At 58.8% G+C, this 26,498-nt stretch overlaps 2 protein-coding genes and 1 long non-coding RNA gene across 3 annotated transcripts; 1 reads left to right on the top strand and 2 right to left on the bottom strand.

Annotated features, from left to right (window-relative positions):
• The first annotated feature begins 1,569 nt into the window (after positions 1 to 1,569).
• NOS3 (nitric oxide synthase 3) lies at positions 1,570 to 18,150 on the top strand. Its single transcript, XM_019712825.2, has 26 exons — positions 1,570 to 1,778; positions 3,124 to 3,226; positions 3,532 to 3,680; positions 3,882 to 4,044; positions 5,344 to 5,435; positions 5,519 to 5,660; positions 5,929 to 6,068; positions 6,176 to 6,350; positions 6,954 to 7,055; positions 7,612 to 7,806; positions 7,926 to 7,999; positions 8,183 to 8,327; positions 8,535 to 8,639; positions 10,175 to 10,242; positions 10,682 to 10,798; positions 10,904 to 11,078; positions 12,781 to 12,913; positions 13,033 to 13,111; positions 13,201 to 13,388; positions 13,900 to 14,072; positions 14,350 to 14,560; positions 14,644 to 14,731; positions 15,756 to 15,877; positions 16,633 to 16,781; positions 17,165 to 17,359; positions 17,532 to 18,150. The coding sequence occupies exons 1-26, from the start codon at positions 1,621 to 1,623 to the stop codon at positions 17,691 to 17,693; spliced, it is 3,603 nt and encodes a 1,200-aa protein (XP_019568384.2). The 5' UTR covers positions 1,570 to 1,620; the 3' UTR covers positions 17,694 to 18,150.
• LOC141567556 (uncharacterized) lies at positions 10,234 to 17,276 on the bottom strand. Its single transcript, XR_012490302.1, has 3 exons — positions 17,171 to 17,276; positions 12,978 to 13,091; positions 10,234 to 10,735 (listed from the first exon to the last, which is right to left on the bottom strand). It is a non-coding gene; the product is annotated as an uncharacterized LOC141567556 (long non-coding RNA).
• A 187-nt stretch (positions 18,151 to 18,337) lies between the features above and the next one.
• Positions 18,338 to 26,131, bottom strand: ATG9B (autophagy related 9B). The gene is made up of 14 exons (XM_019712826.2): positions 25,199 to 26,131; positions 25,025 to 25,068; positions 24,780 to 24,844; positions 24,452 to 24,613; positions 23,796 to 23,937; positions 21,632 to 22,386; positions 21,321 to 21,474; positions 20,922 to 21,101; positions 20,137 to 20,373; positions 19,825 to 19,958; positions 19,571 to 19,667; positions 19,260 to 19,383; positions 19,032 to 19,173; positions 18,338 to 18,871 (listed from the first exon to the last, which is right to left on the bottom strand). The coding sequence occupies exons 1-13, from the start codon at positions 25,746 to 25,748 to the stop codon at positions 19,046 to 19,048; spliced, it is 2,772 nt and encodes a 923-aa protein (XP_019568385.2). The 5' UTR covers positions 25,749 to 26,131; the 3' UTR covers positions 18,338 to 18,871; positions 19,032 to 19,045.
• Between the last annotated feature and the right edge of the window lie 367 nt (positions 26,132 to 26,498).

Below are 26,498 nucleotides of genomic sequence, written 5' to 3'. Positions count from 1 at the left end.
GGGAGGGCCTGTGGCCAGCAGTGCAGGCAAGAGGTCATGAGGACTTCAGTATCTGACACCTGTCATCAGCTTGTCCCTGAGGAGGCCAGTCACAGCTCCATTAACTGGAATCTACAAACAGGGAGTCTTTCTCAGCCATGTACACTTAGGTGGTGGCTGAATGGGAACCAGAGATGGGATCTGTCTCCTTGGCTATCATGGGTGAAAATATCTGAGACGTGGGACCTGGATGCCATCTCCTGCCTCAAGGGAAAGGGGCGTGAGTGGGGTGGGGCCTCGGGCTCCTGCACCACAGGCACAGGTCTGGACTGAGCATAGGTCTTGCGTTTCTGCCTCTCTCTCGCCTGCCCCTTCACTGAGAGTGGGCAGCTCTGCGGACATCCAGGAGCTCAGGTTTGTCCTCCCTCCAAACTGGCAGACCCTACTACCTTCTTGGTGTGACCCCAGAGTTCACAGCACAGCCCATTCCTTCCTGCTGATCCGCCAGCCTGCCCCCCACCCAGGCCCACCCTAATTCTATCCTCCACTACTTTCCAAAGGAGTCCAGCCAACACAAATCTACATGTTTGTTTGTCTGCCTGCCTGCCTCTCCCAGTCTCTGCCTGTCCCAGTTTCTCAACTTCCATCTCTTTCTTGCAGTTTCTCTTAGTCTCTGTGGTCTCAAATCTACAAGGCTCGGACCCGTGATGCCCTGACTCATGGCCTTTCTCCAGCCCCGAGATGGCTTAGGACTACAAGCCCCAGCATGCACTGCTCTCCAAGGTGCCAGAAGAATGCTGCTGTGTGCCACTGGCTGTCTGGGAATCATAGTTTCCCTAACATCAAAGTCTTGCTAGGGCTCCAAGCTCTCCCCAGGGGGCAGTCCCTGCCTTGGCGCTGAATGCTGTGTCTATCTGCTGACCTAATGCCCCCAGGGAATCCTGCGTCACTGGATGACAGGGTGGGGGTGGAGGCCCTAGATGGCAGCTTCCTGCAATTTTGTGTCCCCCACTTGAGTCACAGGGGGCGGGGGTTCCAGGAAATTGGTGCTGGGAGGGGAAGGGATGCCCTAATGCCAGACGCGAGGACAAAGGGTCACTGCATCCCCATTGGGCCTGTTCCAAAAGGACTCTAAGGCAGGGGTTCAGGAGTGCTTAGATGTAGGGCGGGTGGTGAAGGGGGCGACCCTAGAGGTCCCTGTGGTCACGAAGAGTCTGGGACTCATCCCTTGCTACTGACAGTGCTCACCTTCCACCTGACCCCTCAGGCCACAGCCAGCCAGGGCCAGATGGAAAGCGTCCCCTGGTCTGATACAACAGAAGGGCCTTTCTGATTCTCTGGTTGTCCACCCTGCCATTCCCTCCACACCCCACTCCTGCACTCCAGCCTCAGAGTACTGCTGGACACCTGTGTTCCCACTTATCAGCCCTAGTCCTTGGAGCGGAACCCAGGCGTCCGGCTCCCCACCCTCTGGGCTGGCGGGCATGGAGCCGAGGCTTTACAGCCTCCCAGCTGCCTTGTTCCTGTCCCATTGTGTGTGGGACAGGGGCGGGGCGAGGGCCAGCACCGGAGAGCCCCCTCCCCTTCCTAAGGAAAAGGCCCGGGCTCTGCTCAGAGCAGCAGAGCTGACGTGAGGCCGATATGGGCAACTTAAAGAGCGTGGGCCAGGAGCCGGGGCCGCCCTGTGGCCTGGGGCTGGGGCTGGGCCTTGGGCTGTGCGGCAAGCAGGCCCCAGCTAGCCCGTCATCTGAGCCCAGCCACACACCAGCACCTGCACCCCCGCCTGCGCCAGACCACAGGTGAGGGCCACAGGGGCTAGAAGCAAGTGACAAAAGGGTGGGTGTCAAGGCCTGAAGGCCGGGGTTTGGAAGGGCTGGAGCCTGCAGCCCATCCAGGAGGGCCATGTCGCCAACGCAAAAGTGCTGTCAGGGGGACTCAGACAAGAGACCAGGATCAGGGCCAGCAGGCAGAAGGTGAAATTGGAGGGAAGGGTACTAACTTACCAGGTTTGAATCTCCAGGGTTTGAATGGTGCTCTGCTGCCAAGAGCTGTCTGACTTTGAGCAAGTTACTTAACCTCTCTGAGCCTTCATTTATCTAAAATAGGCATATAATGTACTTGCTATAGTTTTCAGTTTCTAGCTCATGGCAAGCGTTCCACAAACAGTGATGATCATTTAACAGAAGAAAGGAGCAGGGGGATAGTTATAGGACAGCCAGAACACAGGACTCATGGAAAAAGGAGAGCTGGGGCAGGAGGCGCCGGGCCGTGAGGAGGAAGGCTGAGAAGACAGAGCAGTTAGGCCATTTTCCCCATGCTCCAGGCCCCTCCCCTTAGTAACCATCAACCCCAAAACTGACTGGGCAGCCCCAGCCCCCCAAAGCAGCCTCCCTGGGGCAGAAGCTCCTGAAGAGATGAAGGCCGTGGTGGTAGCCAGGTGGGGTGGCAGACTGAGCACGGTGCTGGGGCTCCAGGCGCTCTGTGGGAAGGGCTCCACACAGGCGCACCCGGCCCTGCGTCCCTCCCTTCCTCCCCGAGGCTGGCCTGGCGGCTCTGGGAGGAAGTGATAAGGCCTCTGAGGCTTCCCTTCACACGACGGTCCCCTGTCAGGAGGGGTATAAGCGGGGAGGGAAATCTGGGCTGACAGTCCCTGCTGGGCTTCCCTCAGCTCCGCTCGGTCCTCTACCCCCTGACGGCAGGGCTCATCACAGTTTCAAGGGGTTGGACACCCCATGTCCAGAAGAGGCGATGTGAGCCCTGCATGGGGATGAGAACCCAGCCCTGGGCCAGGGGCTCAGGGGCTCAGGGGCTCAGCGCCACGGCCCCCGCAACCCCGGGTCTGGCTGAGCATCAGAAGACCGTGGAAGGAGTCAGGCAGGCCAGGGGACGGAAGGGACCAGCTCTGCCCGTGTGGTCCTTGGCAAGATACCTAACTTCTCTGAGCCTCAGGTCCCTCCTCTGTCAATGGGATACAAATATTGCCTTCCTCCCAAGGTTGTTATGAGGGGTGAGAAAAAATCAAAGAAAGCATATGGCAAGCAACAACAGAATCATTGGGGTTATGATTGCTGCCAGAGGGGTCTCTGGGGTACACCCACAAGGAAACACACTCGACCCCCATGACCCCACCCTGGCTCCCCACAGCCCCCCGCTCACCCAGCCCCCGGAGGGGCCGAAGTTCCCTCGTGTGAAGAACTGGGAGGTGGGGAGCATCACGTATGACACCCTGAGTGCCCAGGCACAGCAGGTAAGGCGGGAGCCCCCCATCCCAAATCAGGGTCAGGAGGGCGAGACCGGGAAGAACCAGAAGAGCTAAGGGACATGCAGGGGTGCTGGTAACTCTCAACCTCCATCCGTTGCCCCAAGCCCTGCTGGAGTCTTGCCCTAACCCAGCCCAACCTCACCCCATTTCCAGTCTCAGCCCCAGCACTCAACCCTCACCCCGCCAGGCCCACCCTACCTCTGCACCCCTACCCTGGCCCCTGCACCCTGACCTGGCCCTGACCTTTGTGCTCCCTACTCTCTCCACCTCTGCCCCCCACCTCGATCTAGGACGGACCCTGCACCCCAAGACGCTGCCTGGGCTCCCTGGTATCTCCACGGAAATTGCAGAGCCGGCCCTCCAAGGGCCCTCCACCCCCTGAGCAGCTGCTGAGCCAGGCCAAGGACTTCATCAACCAGTACTACAGCTCCATCAAGAGGTGGGACCCTGACCTGACACCCACAGCCCACCCCCCACCCCCACCCCCGGCCTTCCCCAGGATCCACTCCCAGCCACCATCCTGATACCACCCACACGGGGCCTGAGGTCAGCACCTACTGGCCTCCCCCCAATAGCCACAGGGAGCCTAGGAGCCCTCTGTAACCCACAAGACTTCCTTCTGCTGCCTTCTCCTCTACAGGAGCGGCTCCCAGGCCCACGAGCAGCGGCTTCAGGAGGTAGAAGCCGAGGTGGCAGCCACAGGCACCTACCAGCTCCGGGAGAGCGAGCTGGTGTTTGGAGCCAAGCAGGCCTGGCGCAACGCTCCCCGCTGCGTGGGCCGGATCCAGTGGGGGAAGCTGCAGGTATGGCTGGCTAGCAGGCAGCAGGATGGGAACTGGGGGACACAAAAGAGGAGAGGAGAGGTGTGGGCAGCTCCTGAGATTCCCTGGGGGGTCCCGAGCAGTGGGGAGATCCCTGCCCGTTCCCGTAGAGACTGGCCCCCTGGGAGCCCTCACCCAGTAGCTGACACCTGGTTGTTAAGCCCCATAGCAGTGCCTTACCAGCGAAACACCCAGACATACCAGGTCGGTGAGGACAGCTGAGCAGTGATCCTTGGGGGGTATTGTCAAAGCAACAGAAGCAGCCTTCTGGAAAAGGCCCCTGTCTGCTTCCTCATGTGGGCTTCACTTGCCAGTCCAGTCCCCTCACCCCAAACACACTGCTCTCTCCTAGTCCCCCACTGCCTCAGCCCCACACCCTCCACGCCCCGCCACGTGACTCAAAGCCAGCCTGCGCTACTGGAACAGACTGGCGCTAACAGAAACAAGTTGACCCACCACGGAACTGAATCTGTGACCTTGGCCTCCTTACTGTAACTGGCCACCAAAGAATTTAGGATAAAGCCACATGCTCAGTAAATCCCAAAGGAGTCTCAAATAAGAACCATCCTGTGTGACACCTGCATAGCGCTCTGTTGTTCAAAGTTCTACCTCAACTTTGAACCCATCCGAGCTTCCATATTTGACCCCCACTCACTGTTACATCCCTCTTTGGCCCCAGGCCAGACACTGCCACCTCCTGCGCTATGACTAACACAAGTCTCCTCCTCCCTCAGACAGGAAAGGGACCTCCCAGCCTCCTACTGGGGCCTCCACTCAGCCAGTCAAGAAGTCCTTCCTAGCATCAAAATGCCAGGATGGGCAGAGTCCCTGGAGGCCGTCTAGTACAGCCACCTCCCTTCCCATCCCATCATCAATGTGCTCGAGGAGCGTCAGGTGACTGGCTCAGTCACCTGCTTTTGCTTAAGTACAGTGGGTAATAGGGAACTCACACCCACGTCTCCCCATCAGTTGGTGCCCTTCGTCAGTCATCAGTCTGGCAGTGACTGCACCAGGTATCGAGTGGGCTTCTGCAGGGATGGAGATAAGAAGCAGACCAGCTATCCGGGTGTGTAGAGTACAGGGCAGGAAGGGGTCAGTGGGGTACAAATGGCCAGGGAGGCTCCCCAGAGGAGAAAGAACCATAGCTCTCACATTGAGTGACACCCCAGCCATCGAAGGCTGCAGACGAGGTCGCTACTCCTTCCGCCACCTCCTTACCTTCTCCTGGAGCTGGCCTCAAGTCCCTGTCTCCCTCCTGTCCCTTCACCTCGGCTGGCTCAGGTGTTTGATGCCCGGGATTGCAGCTCTGCCCAGGAGATGTTCACCTACATCTGTAGTCACATCAAGTACGCCACCAACCGGGGCAACCTTCGGTGAGTGTCCCGAACCCACCAGACCCACTTCTCCTCCGGGGGCAGAGGAGTTGAGGCTCTGACCAGCTCTCGTCCTATGCCAGCTCAGCCATCACAGTGTTCCCCCAGCGTGTCCCAGGCCGCGGAGATTTCCGAATCTGGAACAGCCAACTTGTGCGCTATGCAGGCTACCGGCAGCAGGACGGCTCCGTGCGGGGGGACCCAGCCAACGTGGAGATCACCGAGGTGGGCACAGGGAGGCGGAGAAGGGGGAAGCCAGCAGTGAGGCCTCTGGGGTGAAGCAGGGGGGCCAAAGAAGAGTCACTGAAGCAGGGAGAGGGGACCCTGACTGAGATGAAGGATGAGAAATGCCAAGAAGGGCGTCCCTGGGTGGGCATGGAGATCCAGCCACCGGAGGATCCGTGAGGTGAAGGGCGGGAGATGGCTAAAGAAGGAGTCGCTGAGGAGGGCGCGACGCTGGGCCCGGACCTGACTCTGGCCCTGCTCCCTGCAGCTCTGCACCCAGCACGGCTGGACCCCAGGAAATGGCCGCTTCGATGTGCTGCCCTTGCTGCTCCAGGCCCCAGATGAGCCCCCAGAACTCTTCACTCTGCCCTCTGAGCTAGTCCTCGAGGTGCCCCTGGAGCACCCTACGTGAGCACGACAGGGCCTGGGTCAGGTGGAGGAGGGGCTGCCTAGGGGGTGGCCAGGCAGGCAAGGCTCCACAGGGGGCCTGACCCCGCGCCCACCCACGCCCCCAGGCTGGAGTGGTTCGCGGCGCTGGGCCTGCGCTGGTATGCCCTCCCGGCCGTGTCCAACATGCTGCTGGAAATTGGGGGCCTGGAGTTCCCCGCGGCCCCTTTCAGCGGCTGGTACATGAGCACGGAGATCGGCACGCGCAACCTGTGTGACCCGCATCGCTACAACATCCTGGAGGTGAGGGCCAGAGGGTGGCAGCGGGGGCAGGGGCTGCAGGTTTTGACTCACAAATACATCCACACAATGTCAGCCAGGGCAGAGTCTGAGCGCTTGTCAGGGCCAAGCCTCCCTCCTAAGCTAGAATTCGGAGGAGGGGCCTGGAAGCACCGCAGTTGGAGCAAAGGCTGGGTGTGCCTGCATGCCTGCGTGCGTGCAACTGCGAGGGTCGACTGGGGGATCCTGCCTATGAGTGGACCTTGCTCAGTTCAACCCCACCTTGTTCAAGGGTCAAAGTATGTAGTTATTTTTCTGGAGGTGGGATCTATAGATCTTTCGCTTTCATCAGATTCTCAAAGCAGACCTTGACCCCCAAAATGTTAAGACCCATTTTAGAGATGGGAAGTGGAGGCCCAGGGCTGAGAAGTGACTGAGAAGTGTCCCTTTCTGCTCTGTGGTGCCCTTGTGGGCAAGAACCTGAACCAGCCCCAAACTAGGCAGTCAGGCCTCCCGGTGGCCACGCCCCCACCCTCACTTCCTCCACTCACAAGTTTGAGACAAAGATGCTCTCCGTCCACTCCCCACCACCCAGCCCCTACCAACGCCATGCACCCCTGCTTCTAGGACGTGGCTGTCTGCATGGACCTGGATACCCGGACCACCTCGTCCCTGTGGAAAGACAAGGCAGCAGTGGAAATCAACTTGGCTGTCCTGCACAGTTACCAGGTACGCAGGCCCAGACCTGCCAGGAGGGCAAGGGCTTGGGCTGGAAGCAAGGAGGCTCTTAGGAACCGGGGCAGGAGTGAGACGGCGGGCGGGAAGGAGTTCTGGAGTCCAAGTGTTACGGGGCGCACGGGCCTGCAGTTCTGGGGACACAGCACGTCCTGTTCCAGGTACTGCTGACCAGTGCGTGCTCAGTAATTCCAGTCCCCAGGGTACACTGGGGATTGAAGTTTGCGGGACCCACTGGATTCTAGAAACTCTAGTTCCAGGATCAAGGGCGTGCTGTGCATTGTAGTTTGGGGAAAATAGTGCCTGCTGAGTACTTGTCTGGGGTGTCAAGGTTTAAGGTACGAGGTTGGAGGCGAGGCATCCAAATAGCGGAGTTTGAAGCTGCTTTGCACATTGAGCTTTGAGCATGACCGTGCATGCTTCAGTCAGGGGTGACGCTGCACAGTATATGTTAGATTTGGGGTGATCCAGGGCCCAGTAGGGTTTGCGGTGACAAGTGGTGGGGCCTGTAGGCTGAGTCTAAGCCCCTCCCCACCCTCCCTCACCCCAGCTGGCCAAAGTGACCATTGTGGACCACCACGCTGCTACATCCTCCTTCATGAAGCACCTGGAGAACGAGCAGAAGGCGAGGGGGGGCTGCCCTGCCGATTGGGCCTGGATCGTGCCCCCAATCTCGGGCAGCCTCACCCCTGTCTTCCATCAGGAGATGGTCAACTATTTCCTGTCCCCTGCCTTCCGCTACCAGGTGCCCACCCCACTGGCTTTGCCCAACGAGGCCAGCTCTAACAAAGCAGGCCCCAGGGGCCTCCAAACTTCTATTTTCTTGACTCACCTCCCCCTTCCACCCCCCTCACTCCCCTGCAGCCAGACCCCTGGAAGGGGAGCGCAGCCAAGGGTGCTGGCATCACCAGGAAGAAGACCTTTAAGGAAGTGGCCAAGTAGGTGCCTAGGCGTGCTGCCCTTTCCCACACACTGGGGGGGCGGGGACCATCCGCAGCAGTGGTCTGGGCACCAGCCCTCCACACCCACCACTCAGCGCCCCAAGACCTTGCTTGGACTGTGCACCTGGGGAAGCCCAGCTCCATGTGCTGGGAGCCCCCTCACCCCACCCTCTCCCACAGTGCAGTGAAGATTTCTGCCTCACTCATGGGCACTGTGATGGCCAAGCGAGTGAAAGCGACAATCCTGTATGGCTCCGAGACCGGCCGGGCCCAGAGCTACGCACAGCAGCTGGGGAGACTCTTCCGGAAGGCTTTCGACCCTCGGGTAGGGCTGAGCCCAAGAGAGCAGGGATCTGGAAAGAGGGGGTCTGCCAGCATCCTCAGATGCGGCCTGGAAGACAGGAAAGGTTCACAAGTCAAGGCCCACGAGGATTCCAGGGATCCACAGGGAGTCAGAGCGAGACAGGGCCCCAGGGAAGGCCAGAGTGAGCAGGATGGGGCATCAGGATGTCTGTCTTCTCCTCACCCCCAGGTCCTGTGCATGGATGAGTATGATGTGGTGTCCCTCGAGCACGAGACGCTGGTGTTGGTGGTGACCAGCACATTTGGGAATGGGGATCCCCCAGAGAACGGAGAGGTGAGGCCTGCAAAAAAGGGGCCACTGGGCATGAGGGGAGACTGCACTGGAGTGGCTGGGCGGGACCTCCGCCCCCCAATGGAAAGTGGAGATGCCCGGAAAGTCCCCCGGAGTGTGACCTGCACAAGCCACACTCCAGGCCCACCCATGGGCTGCCCCGGACACACACATTGCGTAACTGTGTCCCCACGTCATTTCCATTATCAGTGCAAGTGTTTATCACGCTGAAGGCACTTCTGTTAGACTGCTCTTGGACATTGACAAATGAGAAAAACAGGAATACTCCACTTCACATGCAATTTCAGCTTTTTCTTCTTAACAAAAGAAAAGAGCCCTGCTCCAATGTCAGCAGAGATTAGGTGACTTCACTTTCTGAACAAACCTTAAACAGACTAGAGAACCACCACTCACTTGAACGGTCACTTGATTGTTGACCATTCTCTTTCAAGCTACTCTGTCTCCATTCATTTCTGGTGCCTTTCTGCCGACAGGCTTCTCAGTGGTAAATGCCTTCTTAACACCTAAGGTGGAAACTCTGACCTAAGACTTCCACCCTGCCTTGCTGCCCTTTCCAGCCCTCAATCTGATCTGCCTTTGAAAGAAAAGTGGAATCACTAGCTTTTGTTTGCTATAAAAGTATTTACAGCTATGTGACCCACCACTCTATGAAGACCTAGAACATTTCCATCACCCTCGAAAGTTCCCTTGTCGATTCCCCCAGTCAATCCCCTTCCCAATCTCCCCACCAGAAGCACCACCATTCTGACTCCTTTGTGGCTTCTTTCGCTCAGCTCAGCCTGCTTTCAAGGCTCACCTTGCAGCTGGGTGACGCAGTTGCGCGTTCCCCACGGCCGTGCAGCCTTGCTGTGTGAATACACCCAGTGTGTTTCTCCACTGTCCTGTGGACGCACACTTGGGCCGGTTCCAATGCTTGGCTCTTATGAATAAAGCTGTTATGAACATTCTGTGCAAGGCCTTTGTGGGCTTATGTTTTCATTTCTCTTGGAAAAATACCCAGGAGTGGAATTGCTGGGTCATCGGGTAGATGTATGTTTAACTTTGTTTTTTTAACTACTGAACAGCCAAATGGATTGAACTGCTTCCTTCAGTTCTGTGCATTTCAATGTATGTAAAGTTTACCTCAAATTTTAAAAAATGGTGCAAACCTAGGTATGTACCCCACAGGAAATGGGTATATTGGTCCCATTTTTACTTTTTTAAAAAACTATAAATCCAGATATGTGCGTAAGTATGGCGGAAAAGAGCTGACGTGTCAAACAACTGTCAATAGTGCCCATGCCTTGCGGGGTAAGACTGGAGGGAAGATAGGGGCAGATTTTTTCTTTTATTAGTTTACACGCTTCTGGAATGTTTTCAAAAAAGCCAATAACTCTTTTGAAAATTTCAAAACTAATTAAAAGTTACAAATCACAGTAAGCGCCAGCCCGGTCCAGTTTTCACCTTCTGTATTGTTTGAAATAAAACAACACTAACCGTGATGCCGACACTTTCCCCCCTACCCCCCACCCCTGCAGAGCTTCGCAGCGGCCCTGATGGAGATGTCTGGCCCCTACAACAGCTCCCCTCGGCCGGAGCAGCACAGGTTCGTGGGGTGGGAGCTTCGGGCAGATGGGGGCAGGGAGGCATTTGGAGACACAGCGGAAAGGAGGTCTGAAGAGTTCCCCCTCTGTGCCTCCAAAAGCTGGAGGACAGATGGAGCAGGCCTGGGCCCCACACAGCCTCGCACTGCCTCCTTCCTGCGACCTGCCCACACGCAGTCCCAGGACTCTGAGGCCATGGCTTTCAGAGAGTGGAGGGGAGGAGAGCAGAGCCCAGCGGTCCAGGGAGCCCTAGGGTGTTGGCCCTAAGGTGCTGGCCCTCCGCTCCCGTCCCAAGCCTGCTGCAGAAAGCGAAGCCGAGCCCCAGGACAGGGCCTTTTCTGTCCCCAGTGCAGAGACCCTAAAGCTGTCCCCTGCCTAGGTCTGGGCCTGTGCCATGTGTCCAGTCCCCTGTGACCCCTTGTCTTTGTCTTCTCTTGTCAGGAGTTACAAAATCCGCTTCAACAGTGTCTCTTGCTCAGACCCGCTGGTGTCCTCCTGGCGGCGGAAGAGAAAGGAGTCCAGTAATACAGACAGTGCGGGGGCACTGGGGACCCTCAGGTCTGGGGGCCTCTAAGGGGAGGCGCGCTGGAAGGGCGAGCTCCCTGGGCACACATGGGCTGGATGGGACAGGGGTGGGCTCCTGTGACAGCTCCCTGCCCCCAGGTTCTGTGTGTTCGGGCTGGGCTCCCGGGCGTACCCCCACTTCTGCGCTTTTGCTCGTGCGGTGGACACACGACTGGAAGAGCTGGGTGGGGAGCGGCTTCTGCAACTGGGCCAGGGCGATGAGCTGTGCGGTCAAGAGGAGTCCTTCCGTGGCTGGGCCAAGGCTGCCTTCCAGGTGACATCCTGGGCCTGTCCCAACATCCGATCCCCGCCACCCCTGCAACCCCAATTCTGACTCAGTCCTGGACACCTCCCCATTGAGGCCTGCAATACTGAGACTGGGGGCCTCCCTGCTGCCCCGATTCTGTTTGGTTTTCTGGTCCCTTCCTGTTCCTTCCAAAGTCCACCCTTATTTTGGCTCGGTCCTGACTAGTGGACAACAGGACCCTAACGACACAGGAGGGGCCGGACCCAGGCAGAAGAGAGCAGGCAGGGCCCCAGCAGGCAGGAGCCTCAGTTGCACAAAGGGAGGGAATGAGAGCAGGGCCCCTGCCCAGGGCGGGCAGGATGGAGGGAGAGGGGAAGGATCAAGAGAGAGCTAGACAGAGAGCTGGAGCTGACGCCAGCACAGAAACTCCAGGAAATCAGCGGCCAGACAGGCTTGGACTGGAGGGGATCCTGGGCCAGGAGAGGGCAAGGAGGGGCAGGTCCCAGGGCTGTGACTTTCTCAGCCTGACTTCCTCCAGAGGCAGCGCTGCCTGGTCTGGGGCCGTGCCTGGACCTGAAGGGGGCTTGTTCCAGGCAGCACTGGCCCCTCCAGGGCTCCCAGGCTTGAGCTCAGCAGGTCTGGACTGATGGAGAGGACGAGGGCATCCTAAGAAGTGGGCTGGGGAGGCCACCTGCCACAGGTGGAGGGTTTGCTGGGGAGAAGGTCAAGCTGGACAAACAGGCCCAGACTGGGAGGAGAGGCAGGAATAGAAAACGAGGTGAAAGAATCCAGACAAAGGGAAGCAACCGGAAGTTAGGAGTGGGACGAGAGGGAAGGGGCACAACATGAGGTTTAGGAATCTCCTCTAGAGGCACAGGGTCAGCCGGAGGAACATCCAACTGGAAGCAGGAAGGCTCTGAGCGAACTAGGGTGGTAGCAGCGGGAGGGGAAGGAAGGGAGGGGGCCAAGGAAGGAAGGAAGAGATATAAGACTCTATACACACAAAAGAAAGATTAACAGGACTGGTGACACGGGGTGGCAGGAGAGGGAGCAGCCCAACATGGATGAGCCCCAGATTTCAAGCCAGGGACTTGCCCAGCAGTTTGCCAGACTTGTGCGTGAGCAGAAACAAATAAAACACGCACCTTCCCAGGGCCCGGCCCCAGGGGCCTCCTCCAGCCCTTTGTGAGCAGTACAGGGGAGGACAGACCTGCGGAGACCCCTCCATGGCCCCACTCCATAAAGCTCTTAGGAGCTTTATATAAAGTATCTCATTTCATCTTCACGGGAACCTCATGAGATGTAAAGATGGGGAAACTAAGGCAGTTTACTGCAAGTGCAGAAGTTAGAATTTGAATGCAGGTGTGAACACAGACAGCAAGAGATGCATTCGCTGGGCGCTACCATGTGCCAAGCACTGTGCTCCTGGGCACACGAGACCAACACGCCAGATTAAGTAACTAATGGGTGTGACACAAATATGCGCAAAGAGATAGCTAGCACAGCGGCCGAGGCATGGCATGGGCTGAGGAACGAGGTGCCACAGCCTCCGCCCGTTTCAATGCCATTCTCCCTCCTGCCACTCTGCCAATCCCACAGTTGTCCTCGAGCCTCAGGTGGAGCTCACAACCCTGTGAATGGAAGGTGGCACCTGGGGACCCAACAGACCCAGCTCCACCTCTCACGTCAGGCGCCTGAGCTCCTCCGCCCTCCCCTCCTTACTCCTCAGGCCTCCTGTGAGACCTTCTGTGTGGGAGAGGATGCCAAGGCCGCCGCCCAGGACATATTCAGCCCCAAACGGAGCTGGAAGCGCCAGAGGTACCGGCTGAGTGCCCAGGCTGAGGGCCTCCAGCTGCTGACAGGTGTGGCCCTGACCTCCCCCTGACCCTGCTGGCCCTCTGGACTCTCCAGGGTCCCAGGACTAACCTGCAGGCACAGCAGACTCCCTGCCTTGGGCTCAGCCTCATTTCCCTCCCCCCAGGCCTGATCCACGTGCACAGACGGAAGATGTTCCAAGCCACAGTCCTCTCAGTGGAAAACCTGCAAAGCAGCAAGTCCACGTGAGGAAGACATCCCCCACCTGTCCCCGTCCCTCCTCCTCCCACGTTCTGCCTCCTGCCCCATGTAACTGCTCTGTCCCCACCCCCAGCCGGGCCACGATCCTGGTACGCCTGGACAGTGGAGGCCAGGAGGGGCTCCAGTACCAGCCAGGGGACCATATCGGCGTCTGCCCACCCAATCGGCCAGGCCTCGTGGAGGCGCTGCTGAGCCGTGTGGAGGACCCTCCACCACCGGGCGAGCCTGTGGCAGTGGAGCAGCTGGAGAAGGGCAGCCCTGGTGAGAAGGCACGGTCTGAGAGCCTGCTCCATCCCCGTGCCCCAGGGTCCCCTGGGTTCAGCGCCTGGCAGAGGGTTGCTATATATCTGCTCACTGCTGGCTGTGCCACCTCCTGCCAGGCTGGCCTTGTTGCTGGACAGTCCACAGAGCACGGCTCCTTTCCCAGAACCTATCCCCACACACCCCCAAAAGTCTGTCTTCTCCCCCTAGCAACCTAGCCTGCTCTGTAGCTAGCATGGGGTCTACCTTCTGCCACACCAGTGCCTGGGAAGGAAATAAATTGGGTGGGGGAGAGGAAGAGAGGCCAAGACCAAGCCAATCCAGGCAGGGGCCCCCAAACTAACGCATGAGGGCTGCCCAGACAGGCCCAACACAGCTGCTCAAGGGCAAGGTCACCAATAAACGCCATGGTCAGTCCCCATGTACCCCACCAAGAAGCAATTATCACCGCCCAGACAATGCAGTTCTGGCTTGGCCCCTTCCTCAGAGCGCCCCTGTGCCCCACCCCCAGGTGGCCCTCCCCCGGGCTGGGTGCGGGACCCCCGGCTGCCCCCGTGCACGCTGCGCCAAGCTCTCACCTTTTTCCTGGACATCACTTCCACGCCCAGCCCTCGACTCCTTCGACTGCTCAGCACCCTGGCTGAAGAGCCCAGTGAACAGCAGGAGCTGGAGACCCTCAGCCAGGTTGGGGGGCACCCCAGAGAGGAGCAGGGGCTAGTGAGGCGGGAAGAGCTGGGAGGAAGGGAGCCCACCTGGCTAACAGGTACTGGGGCTTTAAGACCCAGCTGTTAGTAATTCATCTCAGAATTCTCAAGGTCCTAAAGTGCTGGGCACAGAGAAGGTGCTGGACAAACATTTGTTGGCCTGAACCCGGGAGAAGGCTGAGCTCGGGAGGGGTCAAGAAGGGAGGTCAGCAGGGAGAGCTAGACGTTCCAAGCCGCCTGCACCCTGTCCCCGCCAGGACCCCCGGCGCTACGAGGAGTGGAAGTGGTTCCGCTGCCCCACGCTGCTGGAGGTACTGGAACAGTTTCCCTCGGTGGCACTGCCCGCCCCCCTGCTCCTCACCCAGCTGCCCCTGCTGCAGCCTCGGTACTACTCAGTCAGCTCAGCACCCAGCGCCCGCCCAGGAGAGATCCACCTCACAGTGGCCGTGCTGGCATACAGGACCCAGGGTGAGGCTGGGGAGGCAGCCAGGGCCAGGGCCACATCGTGACCCCCACCAGGCTGCTCACTGGCCCCCCTCCTCCCCAACTAGATGGACTGGGGCCCCTGCATTACGGAGTCTGCTCCACGTGGCTGAGCCAACTCAAAGCCGGAGACCCTGTCCCCTGCTTCATCAGGGGGTAAGTGAGCACTGTTGGGGGGTGGAGGGGAAAGGGGCCCTAAGAAGAGAGTGTCTGTCCAAGCAGGAGTGGAGAAAGTGCCTCACAGAGGGCTGGGACAGCTGGAGAGCTGGGTGGGGGTGACACAGGGTGAGGTGGAAGCTTTGGGGAGGGGGCAGGGAAGACAACATGTCAAGGATGGAGAGTCCAAGCTAAGGCACTTTGGAACTTAGGCTCCGCTTTGGGCCTTTAACCAATTTGGACATAGGGTCCTGCCCTGAAACTGCAGGTCCCAGAGGCAGGGCTGGGGTTCAACCAGCAGGCCCTGTCGCTTTTAGAAGATGTACTGTGTCCTTTGCTACATCCTTGGGGTCAGTCTGATATTGGGAGGCATGGCACCTGGGAACCGTGCCCACTCAAGAATAAGTCCCTACTCAGTCCAGGGAGAACTGGTTAGGTCACTAAAGGATCAATGAGGACTCTCAGGACATCCTTCCCTCATGCTGTGTTCAGAAGTCGCCCCATCCAGCAGCCAGGAGTCAAAAGTCCCTGGTGGGTATGTGAAGAGTTCCCAGGATGGCACCAGCTAGGCCCAGTGACCCAAACTCATCCAGGAGGCTAAATTACAAATTCAGTAGCAATCTACTGAATACAAACCAAATACCAATATTGAGGCTACCATTTAAAATTAACACACTCAGTGAACTCATTATGAACCAAGAGACTGTCCCTTCCCTTCCCCTAGTTTCTAAATCTCCTAAACTGAGACATCAAAAAATATTCTTCAATTCAAATTTGAACTGTATTTCCTTTGTCCCAACTTCTAGAAGAAACCACAGGTCCAGGGAGCTTCTGCCAGCTAGCAGAGTTCTTTTAATAAACACATCGTGCTTACTATGAACTAGAGACACTGTTGTAAGCACTTGACAAGTATTAACTCAATTATCAACAGAAGCTGAGTTCTCCTCGCTCCACCCCGCCAAAGGCTCATTAAGAAGGGGGAGCCGGGAAGCAAAGGGAGCCTAACGGAATGTCTCTCTGCTAGGGCTCCCTCCTTCCGGCTGCCACCTGACCCCAACTTGCCCTGCATCTTGGTGGGCCCAGGCACGGGCATAGCCCCCTTCCGGGGATTTTGGCAGGAGCGGCTGCACGACATTGAGAGCAAAGGTGAGGCTGGGGGCCAAGGGCAGGAATGACTGGAAGGCCGGAAGTAGTCACACAATCCAGGGACAAAGGGTGGGGCTGGAATGCAGGAACCAGGTAGGAAAGAGGGCAAGAAATGGGCCGCAAAGATGAAAAGAAGCTTATTACACCACAAGGAGGGAGGGGAGGGCCTAGAGGCCAGGGCAGTGCCCCGTTGGTCTGGCTTCCTGGTGCCGGCACAAAGTGTTGGAGTGGATAAAGGACAAAAGGAACCGGAAGTCTGGAGAGGATGGGGCTGGGACTCAGGAGACAGAAATTCCCCAGGCAGACACTGGACTGTGACGGAGCTCACCTAGGTGTGTCCAAGACCCAAGGAAGCTACAAAGGGTGTCCAGGGCAACTGGTAAATCAAAAGAAGGAGACTGTGAGTGAGAGAAAGGTGGGAAGTGTGGGAGCTGAAGGTGTGGGAGAAAATGGGGTTGGAGCAAGGAAGGGACTAGATAGAGCCCCAGAACTATAGTGTTAGACGGTGCAAAGCACATGGAATTCTGAGTCAGAAGCCCCACGTTCTAGCGCCACCCGAGAAAAGGCACCACCTATGAGCTTGGCATCCAGCTCAGGCAGGGTCTTTGAAAAGTCGGTCCTGCACTGCGCTATCCTAGAGGCCAAACAGCTGAGAGGTGTGGGCTGTGCGCCTAGGCGAAAGCAGCCAATGGGGGGTGTCGCTAGGGCTGCGCCCCGACAGAGTGGGCTCTCCCAAGCCGCAGTGTTGCTTGCAGGGTTGCAGCCCGCCCCCATGACCTTGGTGTTCGGCTGCCGATGCTCCCAGCTCGACCACCTCTACCGCGACGAGGTGCAGGATGCCCAGCAGCGCGGGGTGTTTGGCCGCGTCCTCACTGCCTTCTCCCGGGAACCCAACAGCCCCAAGGTGCGGGACTCAGGGCGCAAGGGTACCCAGGAGCTAGTGACGCGGGGAGGACCGATGCGCGCTCCCGCGGGGAGGGCAAGCCCAGGCCAAGCCCCGCCCCCTCCAAAAACACACACACACACACACACACACCCGCCCCGCCCCGCCCCTCAGCTTCCAGACACAACAGCACACGCCCCCACGCTGCCCACAGCGTGCCCGAAGCCCAATTTGGTCTCACGCTCTCACCCAAGCCCCGCCCCGGTTTCACTACACCTCTGTAGACGCCATCCCAGCTCACTTAGGGCCCATCAGACCCGCAGTAAATCTTTTCACCCCGGGACCTTCCCTCCCCTCCCGGCCTGCTCCCCGCTGGCCCTGGCCCTAAGTCCACCTCCCCGCAGACCTACGTGCAGGACATCCTGCGGACAGAGCTGGCTGCTGAGGTGCACCGCGTGCTGTGCCTCGAACGAGGCCACATGTTTGTCTGCGGCGACGTCACTATGGCAACCAGCGTCCTGCAGACAGTGCAACGCATACTGGCCACAGAGGGCGACATGGAGCTGGACGAGGCCGGCGACGTCATCGGCGTGCTGCGGGTGCCAAGGGGCAGGACCATTCCGGGGCGGGACCCGACCAGTGCCGGGCGGGGCATAGTCCTAGCAGGGGCGGTGCCAGAGGCGGGGCGAGGGGGCGGAGTCCTGATAGGGGCGGAGCACGCTCCCGCACGGATCTCCGACTCGGGGTCTGATCCGTCCTCTATCCCCGCAGGATCAGCAACGCTATCACGAGGACATTTTCGGGCTCACGCTACGCACCCAGGAGGTGACAAGCCGCATACGCACCCAGAGCTTTTCCTTGCAGGATCGGCGTCTACGGGGAGCAGTGCCCTGGGCGTTCGACACTCCCGGTTCAGACACCCCCGGCCCCTGAGAGCCCTCTTTCTCGCTTTCCATCCCAGTTCCTGGAGAGGGGCCGTCAGTCCCCCGTGGCGCTGCCGATCGCCTGTCGGCATGCCCAAGACCAGCCACCTCTCCCTTTCCTCCCGAGGTGCCTTCCCACGTCAGTCCAGAGTCCGCGGAGACTCTCCTAACCCCCAGGAATGAGCGAAATGTCTTTCTCTAGCCCTGGTTCCCTACCTGGCTCTCACTAAATCTGGAAGGCCCCTCCCAGCAGTGGTATTCCAGGGCCTGCTGTCACCCGTTCCGTGTTCTTGAGGTGAATTTTAGATTTCCCTTACCTCTCCCAGGAGTACCTTATCTTGAAACTTAATCTCCAAATCATTGAAATATTTATTATTGAAGATTCACCATAAGAGACTGAACCAGATGTTATGGGAGCTACTGAGATGCCTAACCCAGCCCGGCGGATTAAAATGATAGAATGATAAGCTCTGTCTTTTAACTTGTGCAGATGTGGGGGTGGCAATTCTTTGCCAGGGAGTCCTACTGCTCCACTCTGACCCAGCCAGTCACAGGTAGTTCTCCGGCGCTGCTCCCTTGCCCTTGATTGAGAAGCAGATACTGCCCTCAGCTGCCAGGAATGGGGGTGCCAGAGACCAAGGTCACGAAGATGTGTGACACAGCCATGAGCAACCTTTACTGCTTGTTTTAGACAGGATAAGGAGCCACACCCACTTCCTCAGACGTCACACCGATGTGGAGCTCTAAAAACATCAGCCCTGGCTAGTCTTTCCACTCCCAAGTCCCCACGGCCCCCCTCCACAAATCCCATGGGAACGTGAAGAACCAAACGTGTCTCTTGGTCCCATCCGTCACTGTTTCCCTTTCACTTGGCTTGGCCTCCGCCTTGGCCTTGCCCCCACCTTGAGGATACTTGAGGACTTCTTCCCAGGCAACCACTCCAGGACAGCTAATTCGGGGTGTGTCCCGTTCTCCTCTCCATAGGGAGATTGTCTCTAAGACTTGTTTCCAGATGCCTTTGGCATCTCCTCTCCTACCCTTTCTGTGCTCTCTGGGGCGAGTTCATCAGTGACCCCCAAGTCCTGCCCAACTAAAGCATCTGTGGGGGAGGGGGGTTCCTAAAGAGAGCTCGGTGTGTTCTTCTACTCCACCTCGTCCGATCTCCTGTGGCTGGAGAAGCCAGGGAACCTGAGGGAGGAGAAGGCTCTTGGCAAGCAGTCCAGGGGTTTCGGTTCCAGAGCTGATCATCGCCTCACCCTGAGTGCCCACCACTGTTCCCATCCCCCCAAGTCTGGCTCCACCCAATTTCCTATTCATCCTGCCCCCACCACAGCTGGACAATACTGACCCTGAGGAGCCCTTTCAGTCAGTGCTAGAGGCCTGGCCAGGCTCCTTCTGGGTGTCTGTGGTCTCCCGAAACCCTCCGGGGAAGAGAGTCTGGGTCCTCTGGGTTCTCCACTGCTGTCTGGGGCTGGAGGCAGGACTGGAACCTAATGAGAAAAGCCATCAGCTGGGCAGTGCCATGATGCCTGCTGTCTGCCCAGGATCTGTCCCCTGCACACCCTGCTTGCCTCACCATCACTTGACCAGGATGGCTTCTCCTCATCAGGTGAGAGTGTCTGCGGGGGGCTGGCCCAGGGCCTGGGCAAGGAGGAAGCTGAGGCCTCGCCCCACAGTTCCTGCTGCTGCTGCTGATGGAGCTAAATGTAACAAAGAGGAATGAGGGCTCCCTCCTGCCCCACAGTGCAAGGCCCAGGCCCTGGGCTAGGTGCAGAGGGATTTGAAACCTCTTCCCCTAGCTCCTACTGGGTACTTTCTTACCTTCCTCAGCCTCCATTTTGTGCAGCTGCTCTCCCTACATTTCTCTTTTCGGCACCCTCTACTCACCTGGTGCAGGTAGATCGCATGGAGACTCATCTCAGCAGAAGCAAGCTCTGGGAGCTGGGCCAGCTTCTGGCCCCTGGTTCCTCCTGGGGACACACAGCTGGAACAGATAGTCAGTAGATCAAAGACATGCCCTTCCTCCTGCACCCCATGGGGAGGGCCAGGCTTGACCTCCCCTTCCTATCCCCCCCCAGTGCTCCCTGGAGGGTCAACCTCACCACCCCTGCTGCCCTGTATTTCAGGCCCCCACCCCTTACCTGGGGTCCTGGGAAATTCGCGAAATGGAGGCCAGGACGCTGGCAGTGGCTGCAGCTGGGCAGGGGGTTGTGGGGCTCAGGTCCCGTGGGGGCAGCAGGGGGTGCACCAAGAGGTTGGCCAAGACGGTCTCCGGCTGGGAGCAAGAGAAGAGGGGGTCAGAAGAGAGAACAGAAAGGGAGGGCGGAGGTCTCAGCAAGGTGGGAGAGCAGGCTGGACCAGTGAGTGAGCAGGTTAATATAAACAGTGAGGCAGAGGAGGAGAGGCCGAGTGGCAGGTGGTGAGGCCAGAGGGCAGGCCACGCTGCGGCTCACCAGAGGGGAGGAAGAGTCGCTGAGCACCCCGGGGGTGGGGGGGCTGCGAACCGAGGTAGCGCCCCAGGTGGCTGCATCCTGTTGTACTCGGCCCCGAAGGTGCCCCAGGAACTTGGAGCTGTGCCCTGGGGGGCGCCATTGTGGGTGTACCAGGGAGAACCTCATCAGGGAGAGCTCAGTCTTTCCATCCTCTGCACGCTGAGATTGGGAGGCCTCTGTCTGGCCTGCTGAGAGCCACTGAGAGAAAAAAAGGAAAAGCTGTGGACACTGCTTTTATAGCTGCGGTGGAAGCCTCGTAGGGTAGGGGGACAGGAAACATTAGCCCCAGTTTCCAGGTGAAAAGAATGAAGGCTACGACGGGGATTTGCTCAAGATCACCCCAAAACACAGCAGCAGAGCAAGACCTGGGTCCAGACCCAGCAATGGAAGAGACAATGGGCTCAGTGCTTTGCAAACCTGTGCCCACCAGAGCCCAGGGCTGGCCTGGGGCCTTGGTGAGGATGCCCGGACTCACTCCAGCCCTATCCACTGGCCAGCTCATTTCTCTACCTCTCTGGTGGCCTTTACTCCCATTTACTGTCGCTAGGGTTGTACACACATCATGTCATGTAATCTTCACACAGCCCTGCTCATTGACTATGGTCATTGTCCTCATGTGACAGATGAGGACGCTAAGAAACAGGGAAGTGAAGTGACTAGCTCAGGGTAACAGGTGGCAAGTGATGGAGCTGAGGGACAAACCCCTATCTAACCACCACCCCGCACACCCAGAGAAGCATTCTAACCTGAGGGTGGCCGTGGCGCTTCACATCCATCAGGGCAAAGGAACAGATGTCACCAACCCCAGCCACATCCACAGTGAAATGATGAAAAAAGTCAATAATCTCCAGGGCACGAGGGCGAAACCAGAAGAGCAGAAACAGCGGGGTGAGGAGAGGGGAGAGAAGCTCCTCCAGGAGGGACACCTGGGAAAGCAGGGGTGAGGATGAGAAGAGGTTGCTGAGCCTGCCCACGATCGTGATTAGAACCCAGAGGCCCCCCAGGGACGCTGGCCAGAGCAGGAACGCTCCAGCCGTCATTCCCCGCATCCTGCATCCTGGGATAGCCAGTCCACGCCCTTTCCCAGGTGCCCCGGAGTGCACAGCATCCCTCTGGAGCAGCGCCCCTCGGGTCTCGACCCTCACCGCTCGGTATTGCAACAGCCGCGCCATCTGCCGGTAAGCGCTAGCCCTGCCGGCAGCGCCGGGCTCCTCCGGGAGGTAATGCATGTGAGCCAAAGCCGACTGCAGCAGGAGCTGCGGGGAGCGACCCTGGCACTGCTCGTCCGGAAGGAAAGACCTGGAGGGCAGGGTCGGGGTGGGGAAGGGGCCTGCGGTTAGGAGGATGGGCGACTGGGAGGCAGGGCTGGGGGGAGCTGGCGGTGGGAGGGGTCGAGATCGCGGAGGGCTCCGCCCCAGGTCGGCGGAATCCCCGCTCCCCGCAACTTCCGCCGCACCTGGCCACAGTGACCGTCACCCCGAGCGCGGTCATGGCGGTCAGCACGTGCTCCACGGCGAGCACATCCTCGTCGTAGACGGTGAGAACGAGCAGCGCTGCGAAGAGCGCGCCGGCGAAGAAAACCAGCTGGCGGGCCAGTAGGGCCTGCAGGGGCGCGGGGGGCGCGGCGGCGCGCAGGAAGGCGGCGGCGGGGCGGTAGGCGCGGGCCAGGCGAGAGCGCAGCTCGTGTGGCAACTCGTTGAAATGGCGTAGCTGCAGGCGGGCCAGGCGGGACCATCGGCGCGCCCCCAGCGCGCCAGGCTCTCGCCGCAGCAGCTCCGCGTGGCTGTAGAAGGCATGGAGCACCTGCCAGGCCAGCACCAGCGGGCTCAGCGCCAGGTTCACGGCGGCCAGCAACAGCACCGTGAGCCGCCAGCGCGCAGCCAGGGCGCCCCTCTGGTCGCTGCGCTTGTAGGCGTCGGGCAGTTCCCAGCCCCCGCGGAAGAGCGAGAAGGGCCCGCGGAACAGGAGCAGGTCGACGTTGAGGGCCAGGCCGCGGCTGAGGAAGGCCGCACTGCCTCCCCAGGGCAGCGCGCAACGGGCCGGCAGCAGGCCCTTGTTGGCCAGCGCCACCTGGTAGTTGGTGTAGCGCAGAATACGGTGGTGGACGTCCAGCTCCGTCAGCGGCCGCGGCTGCACGCACAGGCCCCCGCTCCTCTGCAACGCCAGGAGGCGCGACTGCACCTCGGCCCAGGGCACGGAGTTGAGCTCCTCCTGAGGACAGGGGACAGGTGAGGGCCGCCGACCTGCAGTCCTCTGCATGGCGATGTCCAAACTCACCATGTCGTGAGCTACATGCCCCAGCGCCCCCTTCCCACCGTCCTCACCAGTGTCCCTCAGGCGGGAAACCTGTCACTTCTGATTTCTGCCCTCCCCTAACTGGTGCGCTCACCAGGGACCTTCCTACTTCCTTTCACCCTCTTCTGAATTGTGTTGCTCTTGAGGCCATGAGTCACGTGCTCCCCAATGACACCTCATGAGTTCATCTCTTCAGGTATTTGACCTCAGCCCCTTAAGAGCAGGTTTTCCTCAGCCCCCTCCCCGCCCCAGCAGTGCGACACACAGAAGACACGGAACATGTTCCGGAAGCCTCACGCCTCAGCATGCTTTCAGACCCCCAGCCCCATCCCACTCCATCAGCACAGTAACCTTCCCAAGACACCGGCTGTGTCCACGTGTGGGGTGCAGATCTCTCTTGGAGCTCCTCTGCAAACCTCATTTTAGCCCAGTTTCACCCAGCTGCCCCAGGCCAGCCTGTCCAGTCCATCCCAGGGGCTCCCCTTCCCCTGGAAGTAACAGGGAAGGAGGGGAAAGAAGGGAGAAGGAGAAAGAGAAGGGTGAGCAGCCTCCTGGAGGATCAGTGGTCTCACTGCCACTCACCCCGCCTCTGCCCTGGCCCTCCTGGTCCTCCCTGCACTATGCCTAGTGCTCCCCTACGCAGGGGGGGCTTTCCAGAACCTCCCCTTGGCTGTGCAGGAGGGCATGCAGAAGGCTCTAGCTCTCTGAGGGGAGCAAGGGATGCCCGCTGCAGAAGGTAGCCTTTGAGTAGTGCCTTCAAGGAAGAACTGAGGTACAGAGCAAGGAGTGTGAGCAAGACAGGGAGGGAAGAAAGGGCAAAGCGGGACAGGGAGGAAGAGGGCAGTCACCCATGCAGTGGGTGACTGCAATAGGGGGTGAGGCCACAAAGGAGAGTGGTGTCACCCGACAGGGCCTGAACACTCAGGTGCAGGCCGGTGGGTCGATCTCAGTGCTGCCCACAGAAGCTCCCCCCGTCCTGCATAGGGGCGTGGACTGCCTCCCTGCCTCCTGTCCTTCCCTGCCCCCCCAATTCCTCCTGTTCTATAAAGCCGGATGACTGGCCCTCCTCTAAACACCACCAGCATGTGACTGTAAGTCATCTTTTATAACCCATCTAAATCAACTAAGCTCCACTAGGGTGAGGACCGTGCTTTATAAATGGGGGTACCCCATCTGCTAACATTATTTAGGGTCTAGGGTAGGTGTCAATGAGGCCTTCTGCCTGCTTTTCAGTGGGCCCCTCTGTGTGTACAGCCCCCACTCCGGCCCTGTCCTCTGCCCCCTCACATGGCACCCCTCCACCCACACACACCCACCCCGCTCACCGGGGGGATGTGCAGGGCCTCCCTGTAAAACACCTGGACGTCCCAGTAGCTGAAGAGGTTGCAGACTGAGCGAAGCAGCTGGACCAGCCAGAAGGCTGCAGCCAGGATGAGAAGGAAGACCAGCAGGGGGCTGGAGCGGATCCTGGGGATGGGAGGACATAGCGCCAGAAATGGAACCCTCTAGAAAGGGAGATGAGACTGGGAGAGCAACGGGAAGGGCATGGAGGGCATCTAGCAAGACCATTGTTTCTCAAAAGATGGGTCCTGGGGGTCCCCGATACCGTTGCAAATGTCTGCATGGTCAAAACTTTTTTCAAATAATAGTCATATTTTCTGCCATTGGCATTCTCATTCTCTCACAAGTGTACAGTGGAGGTTTCCAGAGGCTACGTGACATCACATTGACAGCCAGCGGAAGGTGTGCTTATGCATTAAGTTTTAAAGCTGTCCTCAATTTTACCCTCTAATAAGGTACATACAGATATGAGTCTCATGAATAAAAGCTCTTGGGGTTCTCCATCAATTTTAAGTATATACAGGTGTCCTGAGACCCAAACTTTGGAGAACCGATGATCCAGCCTGAGAGACAAAGTGAGGGGGCGTGGCCTCTTGTCTGCTCTCTGCCCCACCCACTCCTCCCACTGGTTGTCACTCACCGCTGGGCACAGTGGGATGAAGGTAGGATGGCATCCGACAAGGTCACTTTGCTGTGAGGCAGCCCAGGTCTTGTCCGGTTATTTGGTTGGTTGGCAAAGAGAACATTGTAATCCACGCAGCGAAGGAGGAAGGTCGTTAAGGTGACGATGAAAACAAATTGTCTGGAAGAGCAGGGAATGCAGTGATCAGGCCTGAGGGGTGGGTGGGCCTCTGCCCAGCCTCCAGGGCAGTGTGGGTCTTCCTGCCCACACAGCTGGGCCCCTGGGCTGCTCGGGGCGGCACTGGGTGAATTAGAAGCAGCAGGCCCTGCAGGGACAAGCAACTCACCCCAGTTGGAAGACATCCTCCAGCAGGATACAGGCAAAGCCATTCCTCTGGTGATAGCCGTAGATGTAGCCGGTGTGTCAAGAAATAAGCCTGAGGCATAATGGGCCTTTCCTGAGTACGCCTCCCCCTCACTGCCCCAACAAGTCCCTCAACCTGCTGAACCCTCAGAGTCCCCCTGCCAAGAATGGCGCCAGTGCCAAGGAGCCCTCCCCTGCCACCGCTGCCAGGCCCAGCACAAAGGATATCTTGGTGAAGAAGCTGTCCAGGTTCTGGATGTGGTGCCAAGAGCCTGGGCACAGAGAGGAGAGCGCTGGGTCTCAGCTCTCACCTGAGTGAGCTCTCCACGCGCTCACCCTGCTGCCTCAACCCCCAGGCCCTCCGCACTCCCCTCCCCCACAGTCCCACTGCCACACGCTCACCTCTGAGCCCTTCAGGCACATGAAGCAGGGGCTGCTGTTCCTCCCCATGGAGGGGTGAGTCTTGGGAGCCCTCAGGGTCACAGTCCTCCAGCCGCTCATAATCCTGCTCGGGGATTAGAGGGCCTATCCGCAGCCCAGGACTGCCCTGGGGGCACCGGCACGAAGCAGGGGGAGTCACCGAGGCCAAGGGTGGGGTGGAATGGGAACCCCAGGAGGGGGGAGCAGAGATGGGTGTCATCACGAGCCCTACCTGTGATGGGGGGGTGGCTAGGGTGGGGAGGGCACTGTGGCGAGGCTGAGGAGCCCCTGGGGCCTGCACAGCTGAGCAGGGGCGCCCTGGGGCTGGAGGAGGAACTGAGGAAGGCACACTTCTTGTGTGAGGCGCAGGGGACAGAGAGAAGATGGAGACCCTCCCTCCCCCAGAGCCCCGACATGGAGGAGCAGGAAGAGGAGGCAGTGGCATGGGGAGGAGGGGCACTGATGCCGGCCCCAGGTCTCCCCACTGCCCCAGCCGACCCCGGCTCCCCCCCCAGCCCATTCGCCTCACCATCAGGCTGGTGGCTTCTCCTGAAATTTCTGAAAGATGGGAGCTGCTGCTGTTTCCACAGAGGTCTGGGGAGCTGAGCAGGGACTTCAACAGGACGGTGACAACAACAGCAGTGACTCACTTGGGGCAGGCCCCAGGCGTCCCAGCTCGCAGCCACCTGTCTAAAGCATCACACCCCTTTCCAGGGCAACCTTCAGCCAAAGCTCTCAGGGCCCCACCTCTGTGCCTGGGAGGGATGTTAGGTGGAGAGGCAGAGGCTGAAGGAGACCAGAGGAGACCCCTCTTGTCCCATCTTCAGACTTCAAGTGGATTTAAAGGGGATGCCCGAGCGTAGCAGCCGAAGTAACAAAAGCAAAGGACACCTTGTCTCAAAGGATTATAAGTCTATGGAGCCAAGGTATTAAACCTCTGATTTCTTAAAATCTTGTCTTCTCTCTCTCTCTCTCTACACACACACACACACACACACACACACACACAGTGACCAACAGAGAAATGCTTTGTGACCAAAAGAAGAAAAAGAAAGAAAAAGGCAAGAAAAGAAACGAAAAGGCTACTATTTGTTTGTGACAGTAACAGGAAGGGAAGAGGGGAGACTGCCTGACTTTGCAGCTGCCAGGTTGGGGAGAGGAAGAAAGGAAAGAAAGGAGAGGCAGCTCTCTTAGATGTGAGAAGTAGGTTTTGGAGTTTACAGTAGAAAAGTGGGGCTCCTTGGAAGTTCCATTATGTATACCTCATCATTCTCTTGACCCC

The sequence above is a fragment of the Rhinolophus sinicus genome, linkage group LG11, assembly GCF_036562045.2.
Source record: "Rhinolophus sinicus isolate RSC01 linkage group LG11, ASM3656204v1, whole genome shotgun sequence".
Taxonomy (NCBI): Eukaryota; Metazoa; Chordata; class Mammalia; order Chiroptera; family Rhinolophidae; genus Rhinolophus; species Rhinolophus sinicus.
The sequence above is the reverse complement of the archived record's forward strand: the minus strand, read 5'-3'. Positions and strand labels throughout refer to the sequence as shown.